This window comes from Echinops telfairi, unplaced genomic scaffold, assembly GCF_000313985.2.
Source record: "Echinops telfairi isolate 266 unplaced genomic scaffold, ASM31398v2 ScPeMD7_29;HRSCAF=101, whole genome shotgun sequence".
In the NCBI taxonomy this organism is placed as follows: Eukaryota; Metazoa; Chordata; class Mammalia; order Afrosoricida; family Tenrecidae; genus Echinops; species Echinops telfairi.
The window spans coordinates 5,609,547-5,628,256 of record NW_022103926.1 but is presented as its reverse complement, the minus strand read 5'-3'; the positions used below and the strand labels follow the sequence as shown (position 1 = coordinate 5,628,256).

The window sequence follows — 18,710 nt, the reverse complement described above, 5'->3', positions numbered from 1 at the left end:
GGATCATATGGGATTTCAATTGCAGGTTCCTTTAAGTATTCTCACACATTTTCCATAGGGGTTGTACATATGTACAAGCCCACCAAGAGTGTCTATGACTTCCATTTGCTCACAACATCTCCAACATTTGTTGTTTTCTGTTTTTGCACTGGGCTAACATCGTGGGTGTAACGTGGTATCTCATTGTGGTTTTAATTCGCATCTCCCAGAAGCCTCGTGACCATGAGCATTTGTGTGTGTTAGCCATTTGGACTTAATATTTGGTGAACTGTCTGTTCATGTCTTCTTCCCATTTCTTAATTGGGTCGTTTGTTATTTTCTTATTGAACTGTTTTAGAGTTCTGTAGATTTTGGCAATTAGACCCTTGTTCAATGTGTCATTGGTTAATAAAAATTTCCCAATCTATGGGCTCTTATTTTACTCTTTTGATGAAGCCTTTCGTGTGTTTGAGTGATGTGATTTCAGCATGCCCCAGTCATCTATTTTGTCTTCTTCTGTGTGTGCTTCCTTTATTATACTTGGCAGTCTGTGTATGCCCTGCAATAGGGCCCTTAAGCTGTGAACCCTTAGTAATTACTAATGAGAATGAAAAATGGTACAGTTATTGTGGAAAACAATGTGATATTTTCTCAAAAGACTAAATATAAATCTGCCATATGACCAAGAAATTCTACTGAGGTAAATACCAAACATTTTGGAAAGCAGAGACTGAAAAATAAATAAGTACACTAATGATCTTGCAGTAGAACTCACAGTAGCTAACAGGGAAAACCTAAATGTCCATTAACAGTTGAATCAATAAAAGAAAATGTGTCACATGCCATATAAGCCAACCCAAATATCAGCAGAGGCACCTAATTTTACAAAAAAATACTTCATTAAAAATGTGCTGCAAAACTTGGCTTATACATGAGTACACACAGTATATACAATGGAATACTCCTCAGTCAGTAAAGTAAATGACGTCTTGACATATGCTTCATTATGAAGCATGAAGACATTATTCTGGGTGAAATCGATCAATCAGAAAAGGACGAGACCCCGCGAAGCCAAGTCGGCTCTGGACCAAAATTGCCAGGGTCTGGCGTGCTCCGTGAGCCAGTAAGTGGGTGGGCCGCCAGCAGCCGACGCCGGGCTTTCGCCGAAGCCTGGCCTGACTGGTTCCTCCCGGCGGCGACTTCCTGGTGTGGTTGCTTCCACCACGAGCCCACCAGCCTGCCCAGGAAACGGCCCAGGAGGTAAGGGGGTCAGGGTCTCGGGCTGGCGGCTGCCGTGGGTGCCGAGGTCACACGTCTTGGCGAAGAAAGGCCACCCGGTGGCCGCCTGCCAGGCCCGCGCCCCTAGACACAGCGCCGTACGCTCATCACCTGGTGACTTTTGTTCCACGCCTGGAACCCGGATTTCAGGAGCATGCGCAGTTGTTTGTCGACTTTTCCTTCGGGTAATGCGATCGAAAGAACTGCTTCGGGGCTCCGCTGTGTGACACGAGGCCCTCTCCCCTCCCTGCCTCACTTTCCCACTATGCAAAACGGGGCGATTACCCCCGCCGGTTACTGCGAAGCTGAAGCCAGATGAGGAAAGTCAAGGCTATAAAGCAGCGGTTCTCAACCTGTGGGTCGCGACCCCTTTGGGGAGTCAAATGTTCCTTTTACAGCGGAAAACACATCTTTCCCATGGTCTTAGGAATCGAGACACCTCTCTGTCCGTCTCCAGGCGGACCCGCCCACATGCAGTTACGCCCACAGACGTGAAGACTTACCCGTGCCACACCATGCTTCAGACAGAATGTCACTGATTTGTCATTAGTGATACCTATTTCACGATATAGAATTACATATTGTTTTGTGATGACGCACTGTGCTTTAATTATGCTCAATTTGTAACAAAGTGCATCCTGCATATCAGATATTTACGATTCATAGCAGTAGCAACGAAAATAATTTTATGGTTGGGGTCACCACCACATGAGGAACTGTATGAAAGGGTCATGGCATTAGGAAGGTGGAGAACCACTGCCTATAAAGAGTTGAAGCAGCTGTTGGGGAGGCGCAGTTTGTCCACCTCCCTCCACTGCTGCTAAACGTTGTATGTCACTTTGCAAGATCTTAGCAACACCCACCCCAGCCTAGAACAACCGTTCACACCCCACCACCACCACCCCACCCCCGCACAGAAACTCAAACTCACTGCCGCTGAGTCCATTTGGACTTAACAGTGACTTTCTAGGACAGAGTAGAACGGCCCCTGTCGGTTCCTGAGGCTATACATCTTTACAGACGCAGAAAGCCTCCTCTTTCTCCCACACGTCAGCTTGTGGGTTCAAACTGCTGACCTTGCAGTTAGCAGCCCAATGCGTAATCCACCAAGCCACCCTATAACTATCCCCATAGGGTCTTCTGGTCTGTCATCTTTATGAGAGCAGTTTACCAAGTCATTTGGGGAGCATCCAATGGCTTGAGGGGTTCAGACATCCAACCATTTCCTTAGAAGCCCAGCACTTAGCAGTAGTGCCAGAGGGCCCGCTAGCAAGAATAGTTAAAGTTCATAGCTTGCTTTGTGCTAGGCCCTGCGTTAAACACTTGAGTGACACTCATCTATGTACAGGAAAGAACTTTATATTTTTATATGGAGAACTGATTTCATATCAAGCAGGCAGCCCAGCCCTGTCCAACTCAAATCCGATGCCCTCTTCAGACTCACGTAGCTGCAGGCCGATGGCGCACAGAGGTGAAGCGGGAAGCAGAGTTGCATGGATCCAAAGTTGGTAAAACATGGCAAGGTGCTAACAGCTGTCAGAGTCACTGGAAGGAGACACGGAGTCCCAGCAAGGATGAAGGCAAAGGGCAAGAGAGGAGCAGTTCCCAGTGTCTCTTACTCTTATACAAAAGGCCACACTCTCAAGAAAGTATCATCAACTTCCACTTGATTGACGGGGTGGGCTCCGCCCCTACCTCCACATAGGTACCATCAGTTGACATCCAGTCTGACCTGGATTATCTCATTTCATCCTCTCAGAAGCCTTAGGGTCAGCACTATCCCTCTCTCCAGCTTGGTCCTGGTTGTGGTTGCTTGTGTAGTGTCTGCCTCATCAGTGTAGACCTTGGCCTGTGTATGGAGAATGGCTTTCTTGTAAGTGTTGGCATCCTCAAAATCTTCATACAGTGCCTGGCAAATAGTTCTGTGCATGAGTAGAAATATGGAGTTCTGTGGGGAGCAGAAATATTTCTCCCAAGTCGTCTCCCCCAAATATATGTTAGACTTAGAACACTGCTTGCAGCAAATGGTAAATGATTGTCAAGTTACCTCCCTGAAGGCAGTCTGTTGCCAGACTGTCTGGTCCCACCACAGGTAGGCCCTGCTCCCTGCTGTTAAGGACAATGGGCTACTTCTCCCTAAAAGCTTGAGATCCTTAGCTTGGTTCCTGTAGGTGGGGTTTATACCCTACTGATAATGGTTTCTATAGTTGAGCCAGAGAACAGGTCAAACCTGCTCAGTGACATCCAAAGTTAGGCTGCCATCCTGAATCTAGGATCCGCCCATCTTGTCACATGTGTGCCCCCAATCCCTCCTCTTCCTATTGCGTGTATATCCCTAGATTGTCCCCCTCTCATTGCTGTATAACCTATAGTGCAACCCACAGTTAGTTGTGGGTGGGCTGGCATTTCCCCCACAGAGTTCCTGAGTGGTATAAACAGTTAAACACGAATAAAAGATATCCGTTCAAACCTGTTCCCAGGCACCTCGGAAGACAGGCCTGGACTACTGTAAGGGCCACAGCCCGGAAAGCCCCGTAGAGCACTTCCGCTCTGCACTCGTGGGGGCTCCTGGAGTCGGAATCCACTTGACTGCAGCATGAACGCGGCTCTCACGAACCGTTTCTTCTCTCCAGACATCTTGTGGCTGACAAATGGGAAGCTTCCGTATTCCTGTTGATCGCCAAGGCTCCTTCTCCCTGGGTTTTCTGATGCTAAGAATCCAGAAGTCCCTCCACATTTACTCTTACTCCTGGTGTTTGGAGGCTTTTTTCCTGTCCCTTTGTGGCCTTTGGGACACCAGCCCCATCTGCTCTCCTGATGCATTTGACTCTGGGAAGATAGGATTTGCCTGTGCAGCCTCTGGCCTTCCTGGCTGGCAGCCAAGTAATCACCTCCACTCCCCACTGAACTCCCTCCTGAACCTGTAGAGAAATAAGGCAGAACTTGTCCTTGGTCTCAAACTTCTTAACTGGAAGGTGCCATTCCTTCATTCAACAAATACGAGAGGGCTTCGAAAAGTCTATGGAAACTTCCCATCTTCTTTTAGTTCCATCTTCCCATGAGGTTTTGGAAGCCCTTTCCTACTCATCAAGCACCGACTGACGGGTGTCCACTTGACACTGGTGATCCAGTGCGAAGGAAGGGGCACATCGTCATAGCCCAGCAGTGCACGTGGTTTCTTGGGGAGACAGACACAAGTCAAATACTCGGACCTGTGAAGGCAAAAGTGTGCGGAGCCTCAGTAAACGTTAGCAAGAAGAGCATCCAGGGCTTAAAGCCTGGAGAGAGGGAGCCTATCAAATGAGGCAGGGCAGGGATGTGGTCCTGGGCGTTTGAAATGACCTTTGGGCTCAGATCTCACGGCTCCCTAGTCTTCTTCGTGCCTCGGCTGAATGGAACAGATCAGAATGGAACAGGATCGGATAGGTATGGAGGGAAAAGGGGACTCTGGATGGAGAGCGTGGCAGAGGTAAAGGCCTTGGCCAGACAGGGCAGAGGGTCACTCAGGCGGCTCAGCCTATTGTGCTCCTCGGGAAGGAGACAAGGCTTGTCAGATGTGGCAGGTTGAGCAGGAGCCAGGCCCTAACGGCCTGGACAGCAACGTGAGGAGCTCAGTCCTCCCCTGACAGTGAGCAGCCCCCGCAGTATCTCCAAACAGGGGAACAAAACTCTCTCTTCATGTGCTTGTCCTGGTGAGAACTGCGGCTGGCCTTGAGAAGTGTGGGCTAAGGGCAAATCAATGCTCCTCTTCCTGTGAAGCGTGTGAGGCGGTCCTTTGTTAGCAGCATCATTGCCATCGGAGAGGGTGAAAGGGCCGGGGTTTCTGAGAAGGCAGGAGTCGGCCCTACCTACTTACACACCACAGCAGGCCACATCCTTCTAGTGAGGCCCCCCTTTCTCTCTCTCCTCGGCCTGGTTTCTTGTTGGTGCCTCCGAGGCTCACCTCCCCCAGGAACTTGTCAGTCACTCTCTTCCCGGACCCTTAGCAGTCAGGGACGTCAGCATGTTGAAGATAGCGACTTTGTAATGTAATGCCCATTTTACCTGGGTGCATCTGTCTTTTCAAGTGATGGCTGCTGAGACAGGGGTGGGGGGTGGAGGGTGGAGGTTGGCACCCTTCCCTGTGATTTGGTGATAAACTGAGGAAGCTGAGGAGGAAGACTGTATGGGTGGTTCCCACTTAGAGGAGCTTAAAGGAAGGGGAGAAACTTTGACAAAAGACAAGAAAGGGCTGCATCTGACCACAGTTCAGCTGAGAGACAGGCTAAGGAGCCAGGTGCTTGCTTGGGACCCAGTAAGGCTGTGCATACAAGGACACACACACAACACACACACACACACACACCCGAAGTGTGCGGCTCCTCATCCTGAGGGTCTGGCTGAGTGGTCCTGGAAAAGGGTGAAGGAACTACATTTTTAATGAGCTCCCTAGGGACGTCAGAGGACTACCCATAGGGGAATCATTCAATGAACCCAGAAATCCCCAGGGGTGCCTGCCAGCCCCCTGCCCATAAGCTTTCCCTTGCTCTCTGCAGCTCACTGAGGACCCAGCCCAGCAGAAAGATGCCTCCCTCGCTCCCCACTGAATGTTGAGCCACCTGGATGACAGCGCCTCCGGGTGCCTTCCCTGTCCAGCTCCGGCAGCCCTCAGTCAGCGGCCTCTCGCAGGTCACCAGCAGCCTGTACATCAGTAGTGGTGCAGCTGCCAACAACAAGCTCCTGCTGTCCCACCACCAGATCACCACAGTCATCAACATCTCGGCGGAGGTGGTGAACACCCGCTATGAGGGCATCCAGTACACGCAGGTGCCTGTGGCCGACTCCCCCATCTCACGCCTCTGCGACCTCTTTGACCCCATCGCCGACCACATCCACACCGTGGAATTGAAGCAGGGCCGTACGCTGCTGCACTGTGCCGCTGGCATCAGCCGCTCAGCCACCTTATGCCTTGCCTACCTCATGAAGTACCATGCCATGTCGCTGCTGGATGCCCACGTGTGGGCCAAGTCATGCCGACCCATCATCCGGCCCAACAGTGGCTTCTGGGAGCAGCTCATCCACTACGAGTTCCAGCTGTTCGGCAAGAACACTGTGCACATGGTCAGCTCCCCTCTGGGTATGATCCCTGACATCTACGAGAAGGAGGTGCAGCTGATGATCCCACTGTGAGCCAGCCCCGGGGCAGAGGTACCGACCTGCTGTGGACCGGAGCTTGAACCTTCCACTTGGGTTGGTTCAGAAAAACCAGACAGTGCCTTTTCTAAGGGCAAGGAAAGGAGAAAAGTTGTTGCAGTTTTGAACCTCACATCCATTATCCTGCAAGATTAAATTCAATAAATAATAGATGATAAACTCGTTCTCATGCTGCCGTAAGAAAAATACCCCAAGAAGATGGCTTTCACAGATGTATTCTCTGAATCGAGACTAGAAGTTCAGTTCAGGGTGCAGCTCCAGGAAGTCTTTCTCTGTCGGCTCGGGGCTAGGAGTTTCTCCGCATAGGGACTCCGGCCCGAGACAAGCTCTGCTCCAGTCTGTCTTGGTGTTACTGGTCATCCCACTTTTTCTGCTTGTGGCGCTTTATTTTTTTTTCTCTCTTGTAAGGTAAAAGGTGAGGCCGGCCACACCCCCAAAGAAAACTCCTTTTATATTAGAGCAGGCCTGTGACTTGATTAAGGGTGTTGCAACCCACTTACCAAAAAAACATTGGAGCTGGTAGGTGGCATTGCGGTTACACTGTCAGCAGCTCGGAACCACTAGCCACTCCAAGGGAGAAAGACACGACTTTGTGTTATCATAGTTAGTCTTGGAAACCCACAGGGGCAGTTCTCCTCTATAGGGTTGCTATGTGTTGGGATCAACTTGAAGGCAGTGGGTTTTGATTTGGGGGGCTGCCACTTGCAACTGATCGGCAGAGCTCATCAGATCATATTATGTGATGGTTACATCATTAGGTAGCTTGCAAACCACAGGGTCATGGCCCAACCAAGGTGACACATATTTTGGGCGGACATAATCAATACATGACAAGGATGAAAGTAAGTGTTCCGCACTGTGAGTGGCAGATCATGGCTGCTGGGACCTGGCCAAAGTAAGAGGGAGGCATGGTGGCCCCCAGCTCCATTGGATCTGCGATTAGCACCCAACCCCCTGCGGCTCTCTGGGCCGACTAACTCATGAACTAATTCACCTCATTCTTTTTTTTAATATTAAAAAAAATAATTTGTTCATGTATTTCTTTTTAATAGTTTTATTAGGGGCTCATACAACTCTTATCACAATCCATACGTACATCAGTTGTGTTAAGCACATTTGTACGTTCATTGACCTCTTCATTCCCAAAACATTTCCTCTCCACTTAAGCCCCTAGCATCAGTTCCTCATTTTTCCCTTTCCTCCCCGCTCCCCACTCCCTCATGAACCCTTAATAATTTATAAATTGTTATTTTGTCATATCTTGCCCTGTCCGACGTCTCCCTTCACCCACTCTTCTGTTGTCCATCGCCCAGGGAGGAGGTCACATATAGATCCTTGTAATCTATTCCCTCTTTCCTACCCACTCTCCCTCTACCCTCCCAGTATCGCCACTCACACCACTGGTCCTGTAGGGCTCATCCACCCTGGATTCCCTGTGTTTCCAGTTCCTATCTGTACCAGTGTACATCCTCTGGTCTAGCCAGACGCAAGGTTGAATTCGGTTTCAAATGCAAAACCAGAACCTAAAACAGGATGGCACCTCCGCCGCCACACGAGAGGGGGGCCTTAGGCTTCTCCATAAAGAGTTAGTCTGGCAAACCCACAGGGGCAGTTCTACCCTGCCCCATGGGGTCTCCATGAGTCAGAATGGGCTCGAGGGCAGTGAGGTTTTCTATTGTGTTAATGCCGCTTACAGGAAGTACCTGCCAACTGGACAGATGGCCGTTAGTGGCACTTCTGGAGTCCCGAGGGGGCCTCAGGCTATTCTCCAACTGCCTTGGCCCTATTGGATGTACACAGATGACCCTTTTGAAAGAATGCATTTGCTTTGTACAAAGATTTTCTAATGTTTTCAATTTTGAGTGTTGTTCTATAGGGCAAGGTCTGAAGATGCTCTTTGTGGGCCCCACCACCCTTTAGTCTCCCTCGCTGGGACACACGAGGACCTAGGCCCATCTCCATGTGACTTGGGGCCTCAGACTCACTTGCCGCACCTGTCACAGTAACAAGAGCCCACCTCTACAAGGTAGTTGTGAGGATTGCACGGTCCCATAGTGCTTCATGTAAGCCCTACTGGTTGGGTATCAACACATGTGTCCTCACAACAGCATTTCCCCAACTGTGCACAACCTTGAATGTTCACAAAACCAAGTAACAAAGCCAAACCCACTGCCACGAAGTCCAACTCGGCAGCACTCTGGCAGAGTAGGACAGCTCGCGGGGTTGTGGGCTATCAATCTTTACAGCCGCAGACTACTTCAGCACTTCCACGGAGTGGCCGGTAGGTTCAAACTGCCCAGCGCTTAACCCACTGTGCCATTAGGGCTTCTGTGTTTGCAATATGCCTTCCAAAAGATCATCTTGTGTCTTTAAAAAAAGCACAAAGGCTCCAGATCCTTTCTTACCCAGCCTCAAAAGCCTAGAATTCCCAGCCTTGTCAGAAATCCCCTTGTGTGTAATAGTGGGGGAACACATTTCCAGCTCCCCTCAAGCGCCTTGTTTTAGTCACTCTGAGAACCAGTTCACCACTGGGATCCATAGAGCACTTGCCAAGTTTGTAAGTCAGGGGCCCCACCTACCAGCACAGAACCCAGAATTATTTAGACCCCACATAAACTGACAAAAGCACAAATGATCCAGAGCCAAGTGGAGGTTGAATGCCAATTTTCCAAATTCAGCTCCCCCCCTTGTGCACATGGGATAATTAAAATCACTGAACTAGACTGATGTTCTCTTATTAGATGGAAACATTGACCCACAAAATGTCAGGATCAGCGTGAACTCAGCCTGAGACAGCATGGCAGAGCCCACACAAGAGCAGCCCTTTTGCAGCAAACCTATATGAGGAGTTTGATTTAAAAGCATTTTAAAAGGCATTTCTTTAAATACATTTTTTAATTATCTATACTCACTCCCATCAGACTGAGGCTTACTATGGAGTGATATGTCCTTTGGGGCATTTATTAGCAGACCTGAAAGAACTTTGTAACATGCCCTGGTAAACAATCTTGAGCATTCCGCATTGTCATTACAACCTGTTAACTTCCTTAATAAACCCTTTACTCATGAATTGTGTCGGTGGGTTCTGTGCAGCCATTGCCAAGGATATTAGCAGCTAGAGATAAATGGAGAATAACAGTGATGACAGCACACCCGGACAAACTTAAGAGGGTTAGGAAAGACGGAGTATCAGGAACAAGAAACCTCAGGAGGAAGCAGAATAGGTCATGGTAATATTGATGGAATACACTGGGTGAGTTGAAACAAAATGTATGAATTGCTGAATAGAAGGCTGATGACCTCCTCTGTAAGCATTAACCTAATTCATAATAAAATGGCTTAAAGGGGGGCGGGGGCTGGCAGAAATATTCTTTTCAAGTGCACATAGAACAATTTTCTATGATAGACACCAACTGGGTAGACACCAAACAGCAATACATCTGAAAGGATAGAAATTATAAAAAGATGTTCTTCAACCACATTGGAATAAAATTAGCCATGTCTACCAGGAAGAAAACGTGAATGCACACATATGAGTTTCTCTCATACAAAATTAAGTAAAACACACTTTTAAACAACCAGTGATTCAAATCAGAACTAAAAAGGGAAGTCAGGAAATATTTGGAGCTGAATGGAAAAGGAAGATACAGTTCTCTCAGTTTCTCTGCCATCCTGAGTGTGGTGTTGATCCGACTTCGTCATGTCATCTCATAAGACTTTCAGGATCTAGAGATTCCTGGCTAAGAAACAAGCAGAATCGGCCCATTCCCCCAATGGATTCGAATGAAAACCGGTAATAAAATCAGGTACAACTCCAAGAGAAGACATTGGAGAAGAACCAAGCTGGGTCTGTAAGGAGCCTCCTGAGGGATGGCACGCATGACTGCATTTTCCCAGTCTCAAATCATGTTATGTTGCATTAAGACTGTGGGGTTAAGGGGAAGAGGGAACCCCACAAAACATCACAGGTTCGGTAGGCGCAATTGTACAGCGATAATAAGTAGAGATTATAGTAAAGTCATAGAGCGCATGAGAGTTAAAGGATGGAGTCAAGTAATGGAGTCAGACGCAATTCATGGTAGCATAGCTCACCTCAGCTAGGCTTGATGGTCCTCATGGAGGGGGCTCAGTCGTCAGAGAAGAAGCCGCCGCTTGGTCCTCCTTAGTCACCTTCTCCAACCACCCTCGGCCAGCCACTCCTCCGAGAACCATGCAGCCTCTTTATTTATTGCTAACCACGCATCATATTTGATTACAGAGTCATACATCACAGAAAGGGGCAATACAATTCATTCTAGAACAAGTTTGATCACTCTAATGTCTCACATAATAAAACAGACAATTACTATTCTGGGAGGCATGCAAGTTCCCTGATAGGGGACAATAACCTGAGTCACCAGGAGGGGTAGTAACATAAGCAATACAATCAATAGGAGGGGAATCACCTAGGCGTGTGCCCACATTGGTTGTGGAATAAACAGTGGTGTCTGCTTGATCTAGACAGCTGATAATAACTATCTAACCTTGGTCACCCTTGGGCGGGTCTGCCCTCTCTGGTATCTCCTGCAAGTAAACAGACCACCATTATCCTTATCAGAAGGGAGTGGGTCTTATTTAGGGTGAGTCAGACTAATAGTCTTAGCCACTATAGATGGCTGATGTTAAGGAGAATAACCTCTGACCTACTTTCGCTGATCACCCATTGTACAGTCACTCTTAAGCAACTAAGTTTGGTACATATTTTGGGGAGACAACTTAATAGAAATCCTTCTGTTCCCCACAAAGACTTTTGTCCCCATCTGATCAATTGAACTTCTATTGGCAAATCTGGTTTATTCCTTGGTTGGAGTTTGCAACAAAAAAGGCCTGATTTGTGGCAAATGGGGGACTGGTTTTGCCACCACAACAACGCACCTGCTCACGCAGCCATCCAGTGCACCAGGTTTGGGCAAAACAAACAAACAAACCAGCATGTCTCTCTTGCCCCAAGCAGCGTACTCACCTGACTTCACTCCATGTAACTTCTTTTTGTTTCTGTGAGTGAAGAGGGACGTGAAAGGACAGCGATTTGACCAGGTAGAAGAGGTGACGAAAAACAACGAGGGAGGTGCTGTCAGCCATCCAAACAGATGAGTTTGAAAAATATTTCCAAGAATAAAATCGCATATTTGACAGATGTATTAAGTGTAATGGAGAGTACTTTGAAGATGATAAAGTTGTGTAAAAAAATTTAAATACATAACTTTGGGGGGGTGGCATTCCGGGATTTTTTGAGGGGGGTACGTGTCTGTGTCTGTGTGTGTGTGTGTATCAACAAACCAGGAACAGAAGGGCACTTTCTCAACCTGAAAAAGGACATTTATGAAAAAATCATGAATCAAAACAAAAACCTACAGCTAACATCAGGTTTAAGATCAGGAGCAAGACTACTTTCACCACTTCTCAACCATCGTTTTATAGTAAGTTTTTAAAGTGACAAATCTCCTAATTTGTTATTCGTTCTCAAAATTGTATCGTCTATTTTGGGTACTTGCAATTTTAGAGTCAGCTAGTCAATTTCTACTAAGAAGTCAGTTGGAAGTGTCAAAGGGATGCACTGAACCGGAAGATTTGTTTGGGAGTATTACCATCTTAACAACGTTCAGTTTCCTTATTCATGAGTTTCAGACAGTTTTCCGATTACTTAGATCTTTCAGTTCTTCCAAGAATGTTGTATAGTTTTCCAATTATAAGCTTTGCGCTGCTTTTCTTAATTTTTTCCTAATTATTTCATTTTTATACTACTATTGTAAATTACTGTCTCCATTCCATTTTAAAAAATAGTTTTATTGGCATATACTTCACATATCAAATTACGTATATGCTTGAGTATAACCTGAGCCAAATATCAGCCAAGGCACCTACCCTGTTTCCCCGAAAGTAAGACATCCCCTGAAAATAAGACCTACTTACAGTTTTGCCTCTCGCTGAAATATAAGGCACCCCCAAAAAAAAAACACCCCCAAAAATAAGGCCCCCAAAGCTACCATAACGCTGGACTCTGGACCGTAGCAGCAGGCACCTGCACACAGCTCACTGCTGGCTGCAGCGCAGCGGGAGCAGACAGGAAGTACAAGGTCTCTTTTAATAAAACAATAAACAGTAGATGTGTACCGTATTCTTCTTCATGGAAAAATAAGACAGCCCCTGAAAATAAGACCTAGTGCATCTTTGGGAGCAAAAATTAATATAAGACACTGTCTTATTTTCAGGGAAACAGGGTAATTTTACCACAAAAACTGCATTAAAAATGTGCTGAAAAACTCGGCTTATACACAAGTATATATAGTAATTTAATCATTCAATCATATCAAGAATACTTGTGTAATCATCACCACAATCAATTTTGGATCTTTTTTAAAAAAAATCATTTTATTGGGAGCTCGGACAACTCTTATCACAATCCATACATACATCCATTGTGTCAAGTACATTTGTACATTTGTTGCCATCATCATTCTCAAAACACTTGCTTTCTACTTGAGCCCTTGGTATCAGCTCCTCATTTTTTCCTCTCCCTCCCTGCTCCCTCCTCCCTCATGAACTTATATTTATAAATTATTATTTTTTCATGTCTTACACAGTCTGATGCCTCCCTTCACCCACTTTTCTGTTGTCCGTCCCCCAGGGAGGAGGTTATATGTAGATCATTGTGATCGGTTCCCCCTTTCTCCCACACCTTCCCCTTCCCCTTCCCCTCCTGGTATCGCTACTCTCATTATTGGTCCTGCGGGGTTTATCTATCCTGGATTTTTTTTTTAATTCTAGAAAATTATTTTATGTATTTGTTTTTTATCCAGTGTACATCCTCTGGTCTAACTGGATTTGTAAGGTAGAATTGGGATCATGATAGTGGGGGGGAGGAAGTATTAAAGAACTAGAGGAAAGTTATATGTTTCATCAGTGCTATCCTGCACCCTGACTGGCTCATCTCCTCCCCACGATCCTTCTGTGAGGGGATGTCCAGTTGCCTACAGATGGGCTTTGGGTCTCCATTCCGCACTCCCTCTCATTCACAATGATCATTTTTTGTTCTTTGATACCTGATCCCCTCAACACCTCATGAGCACACAGGCTGGTATGCTTCTTCCATGTGGGCTTTGTTGCTTCTGAGCTATATGGCCGCTTGCTTACTTTCAAACCTTTAAGACCCCAGATGCTATATGTTTTGATAGCCAGGCACCATCAACTTTCTTCACCACATTTGCTTATGCACCCGCTTTGTCTTCGGTGATTGTATTGGGAAGGTAAGCATATCATGGAATGCCAGTTTAATAGAACAAAGTGTTCTTGCATTGAGGGAGTACTTGAGTGGAGGCCCAATGTCCATCTGCTACCTTAACACTAAACCTACAAATAAATGCACATAGGTCTGTTTCCCCATCATCATATATAAATATATTTACATATGTACATGCCTGTATTTAGAACTCTATAAATGCCCAATTTTGCATAATTTTCTTTTTGTACTCCTTGTTGTTAGCTCCCCTTTCCCTGCCACTCCCCTAGGTAATTATTAATCCAGTTGCTATAGGCAGAGTAAAAAAAAAAATGAAAATGATGCAGGCTATTTATTATAATATGCCCCAAGTTAGTCTGGTAACTGGATGTGGGGTGTGACTGGCCCTATATGTGTTGGCTTAGGGAAATTCCTCAAAGCCATCTTTAAAAATGAAAAAAAAAAAAAAATCCAGTTTTTTTCTTAATATGTCTCAGGACCAGAGTGATCAAAGGTTTGCCATTGGAGTCTGGCTAGACCAGAGGATGTACACTGGTCCAGATAGGAACTGAAAATACAGGGAATCCAGGGCGGATGAGCCCTACAAGACCAGTGGTGTGAGTGGCGAAACAGGGAGGGTAGAGGGAGAGTGGGTAGGAAAGAGGGAACCGATTACAAGGAACTATATGTGACCTCCTCCCTGGGGGACGGACAACCGAAAAGTGGGTGAAGGGAGACGTCGGACAGGGCAAGGTATGACAAAATAACAACTTATAAACTATCAAGGGTTCATGAGGGAGGGGGCAGCAGGGAGGGAGGGGAAAATTGAGGACCTAATGCCGGGGGCTTAAGTGGAGAGGAAATGTTTTGAGAATGATGAGGGCAATGAATGTACAAATGCGCTTTACACAATCGATGTGTGTATGGATTGTGATAAGAGTTGTATGAGCCCCTAATAAAATGATTTTTTTAAAAGGTTTGCCATTGGGCCCTTGGACCCTTGAGAGGGTCCAAGACCTCTTCCCCAACAGTTCACTGTCTTCAGATGCAGCAGAGAGTAGCTCCTTCCTCAGACAATCTAGGTGGAAGAACTTCAAGCTAGATTTTTTTATGCAATCCTACAATCGAGTGAATAACACAGTCCTTACTACCTAACAGTCTGTTCATCCTTAGCTTGGAACAGGGACAAAGGCCTATACCCTGAAAGGGTACACATTTGTTTTGATGAATTTAAATCAGTTAATGTCAATTTTGGTTTGAGAAGGTCCTGTGGAGCCACTGAGATGGAATCGACTCCAATACCAATCTATAAAGTCCTCTTCAAGTTCACAAGACACACCAATGATGCCGAATGCAGGAAGATCACAGGCCAATGGGTGGGAAGTCTGGTAAATCCAGTGGGGTTGTAAGCATGGCCGTGGACTTCATAAAACCCTGTCAAATAAGTGGGGATGTGACCCAGGAAACATGTCGAAAGACCTCTACTGAGATGGTGTGGTAGTTACATAATCCGGTGTCAATTTGAGGATTCAGAGTGAAGGGGTAGAGTCTAGCCTGTCAACCAGGTAGTAACTTGATGACCTCATTTGGAGGCACTAAGGAGAAAAATAGCTGGCTGGAGGCAAGCCACATGCTCACTCCCTGCGAGACGTCCCCATGGAGAAGATACATGGAGAGAGGCTGATGGAGCCAGACCTCTGGAGCCAGAGAAGCCACGTGGAGACCCCTGCCAGTGCTGACGTGGGCTAATATTGGACTTATGTACTTGATCTGGACTAGGCTGGGATGTTTTCTCAATGTTCAACTGCTCTTTTATATCAAACTCTTTCTTATACACATATGAGTGTCTATGGATTTTTTTTCTCTAGTCCACCCAGACTAACAAAGATGGTGATCTCATTGCAAGACCCAGGGCAGGTATCTCTTGACCATGAACCCTCTTATCCTGGATATGAAATCCAAAAGCCTTAAGAATCCATTAGCTTCCGCCTCTGGGTTGAAGATCTGCATCACCTAGGCAGAAGCTGGACATGGGGGTCAGAACATATGGACCGTCCTCCCAACAGAATCTCAAAAGAACAACACAGTTACAGTGCATGCACATAACATTTTGCTGACAGCAGTACATTGACAGGGAGCTACCAGAGGTTCAGGCCAGATTCAGAAGGCGGATCAAGGAAGAGTGTTGCTGAGGTCAGCTGGATCTTGGCTCAAAGCAGAAACTATCAGAAAGATGTTTACTTTGGTTCTATTAACTCTGCCAAGGCATTCAACTGCGAGGATCATAAGGAACTTCAGATAACTTTGAGAAGAATGGGAATTTCAAAATAGTTCATTGTGCTCCTGTGGAACTTGTACATGGATCAAAAGACAGTTGTGTGAGCAGAACAGGAGCTATACTGCATCGTTCACAATTGGAAAAAGTGTGCATCAGGGTGTATCCTCTCACCATAGTTATTCAGTCTGTATGCTGATCCAACGATAAGAGAAACTGGATTATAGGAAGAAGAATTCGGCACTGGGATCGGAGGAAAACTTATTAACAATCTGTGATCTGCAGATACAACCTTGCTTGCTGAAAGCGTGGAAGAATTGAAGCACTTGCTGATGAAGATGAAATACAGGAAGCAGGTGCTGCCAGGCACTGGCAATGCTTAGGAGAACACGGGGAGTTGAGGTCTACAGAGGAGGTGGCAGAAGGCTCAACGAACAGTGGGAAGAAAAGCAGGTCCATTTAAGTGGATGGATCGAGAGAGTCTGGGTAGGCTTGGAGAACACCCAGGACCTCTAATGCCTGCCATGGAGAGAAAGGAAAGCTACTTCCATCCTTCTCACGGAGCAACAGCCGTAAAGTGCCTGCCGTGGGCCAGGCTTGCGCAGCACAGGTTCGGGAAGAGGCTAAGGTATGGCTGTCAAGATCTGACCCTGCAGGAAGTACCCAGACTACTTTCTCGGTGCCCTAAGCACTCAACAGTCACTTAATGTGGTAGCCAAGGAGCCCTGGTAGCATAGTTGGTTATTGGTGGGGCTGCTAGCTGAAAGGTCCACAGTGCAAAACGACCAGCCGCTCCTCGGGAGAAAAATAAGGCTTTGTCCTCCCATAAAGAGTGACAGATTTGGAAACCCAGGGGGAGGGGGCATTCGACTCTGTCCTGTTGGGTCATTTTGAGTCAGAATCGACCCCATGGCAGTGAGTGATGTGGTGGGCCGCCTCAGCGGTGGCCTCCACAGACCCCTCCTCCTGGTCTCATGCCCTTGTGTAGTCAGTGTGGGAAGGAGCAGATGGAATACAGCTGACCTGTGTAACTAATAAGGCATTGCAAAATGACAGCATGTGATGGCTGGGATTAGATTACGAGGTTATTGTGGCTCCCTGCCCTCTTGGATCACACAATCTGGTGGAAACCAACTCCATGGCATGAGAGCGCTGAAGATGGAAGGCCCACGTGGCAAGCAATGGGGTGACCCATTTTAGGAGTAAACCCTCTAGCCCCAGCCTGCAGGGCTTCTAATGTAAGGTGACCACACGTCCCGCTTTCGGTGGGACAGTCCCGATTTTTAACAATTTTTCCCACGTCCCGTGGTGTTTGAAAAAAGTCCCGATTTTTGGAAAGAATGCACGACAAGCTAGGGTAGATGGTTTTCGGTTACCATGTGGCTATTTCGCCAGGATATGAGTTTTATCCATGGTGTCCCGCTTTACCAATGTTAAAACCTGGTCTCCTTATTCTAATGACCACAGCCCTGGCCACCAACATCTTGACTGCCATGTGAGGGGAGACCCTGAGGCCGAACCCAATCAGCCCACTAACTCACTCACTACCATGGAGTTGATGCTGTCTCATAACGACCCCTAAAGAGCAGGCTAGACATTTTTGAGCACCCTAGCTTGAGCTGCCTCGTTCCATAGCATCTGGAATTGCAAAGATTCTGAAGGGGAAAAACACCCTTTTGTTAAAACTTTCCAGTCTGCTGGGATCCAATAATCCATATCTGCCATATTCTTGACCATGCCAATTACAAATGCTGAATCTGGACCATAACTAGCTACTGCTTGCTTAAGATCTTTCAGCAGCTTGAAGGGAAAGGCAGTATAACGCCGTTTTTGATTCCTTTCAGGATGCTGATCATCAGGCTCCCTGTCTATAATTCTAACGGGATAAGCCATTCTGAATTCTAAATCTGCTTCATGAGCTATACTTTTCTCCATCCTTGACATCAAAGGTGCCTTTCTGTTCCCTAACTCTTTGCTTCTTATTTTCCTAGCCTCACTTTCTACGTTAAATCTCTCAGCTTGTTTTTCTTTGGATCTGACCTCTTCTCCTCCAGCACTGGCTTGCTTGATAGTATTGTGATTCTCCACACTATATTCAGGTGGGGCACATGGTTCAACTCCGCTATGTCCTGGTTCAAACTTTGCCTTCTCAGCTACACTTACAATTTTTTCATCTGCCTGAAACTCATCTCGCCTGCTTCTCACCTGATTTAAATCTGCATAGTTTGGAGGTTTCTCACTGTTCTGCTGGTCTCCTTCTTTTACTCTCTCTCCCTGCAGCAGCTCCAACACTTCTTTAATCTGCGCCCACACAGCCCAGGTCTCCATGGGTATGCTCTGTCCTTCCCTGTGAGCTTTTCTTAAGTTAATGGCTACCTTATCCCAGATCTCCAAATCAAAGGTTCCTGACTCCGGAAAAGAAGGATTAAATTTCTTTACCAATTGAAGAAACTCTTTCATTCTCTTACCTGTTACCTTTACCTTCTGTTTCTTCAAGAGGTGGCAAAGAGTGACACTGTACCCCATATTTTTGCTCTTTGCCTGACCCATATCTCACTCGGACTAAAAACACACTCAAAAAATTAAACTTCAAAAAAGTTTTCCCGATTCACTCTCTCTGTCCGATGAGGCCGTACAATTGTTACAATTGTTACACGGGATTTAACTCAAAAGAGTTCTTTTCCTACCAAGCCCCACGTGATGGGCGCCAATCTGTGGGGTTAAGGG

At 46.6% G+C, this 18,710-nt stretch overlaps 2 protein-coding genes across 3 annotated transcripts in view; one reads left to right on the top strand and one right to left on the bottom strand.

Annotated features, from left to right (window-relative positions):
- CUNH5orf52 (chromosome unknown C5orf52 homolog) overlaps nt 1–3,894 on the bottom strand; it is a 9,790-nt gene extending 5,896 nt beyond the window's left edge. The window contains 2 exon segments of the mRNA XM_045289553.1: nt 1,213–1,389; nt 3,801–3,894. Coding sequence (XP_045145488.1) covers nt 1,213–1,389; nt 3,801–3,894 — 271 coding nt within the window.
- On the top strand, nt 1,078–6,609 carry DUSP18 (dual specificity phosphatase 18). 2 transcript variants are annotated; one of them, XM_004716718.2, is made up of 2 exons: nt 1,078–1,239; nt 5,793–6,609. In XM_004716718.2, exon 2 carries the CDS (start codon nt 5,860–5,862, stop codon nt 6,424–6,426), a length of 567 nt encoding a protein of 188 aa, XP_004716775.1. In that variant the 5' UTR covers nt 1,078–1,239; nt 5,793–5,859; the 3' UTR covers nt 6,427–6,609. The 2 variants fall into 2 exon arrangements, with proteins under 2 accessions (XP_004716775.1, XP_045145555.1); XM_045289620.1 differs by lacking the exon at nt 1,078–1,239 and adding an exon at nt 1,388–1,442.
- The last annotated feature ends 12,101 nt before the right edge of the window (nt 6,610–18,710 follow it).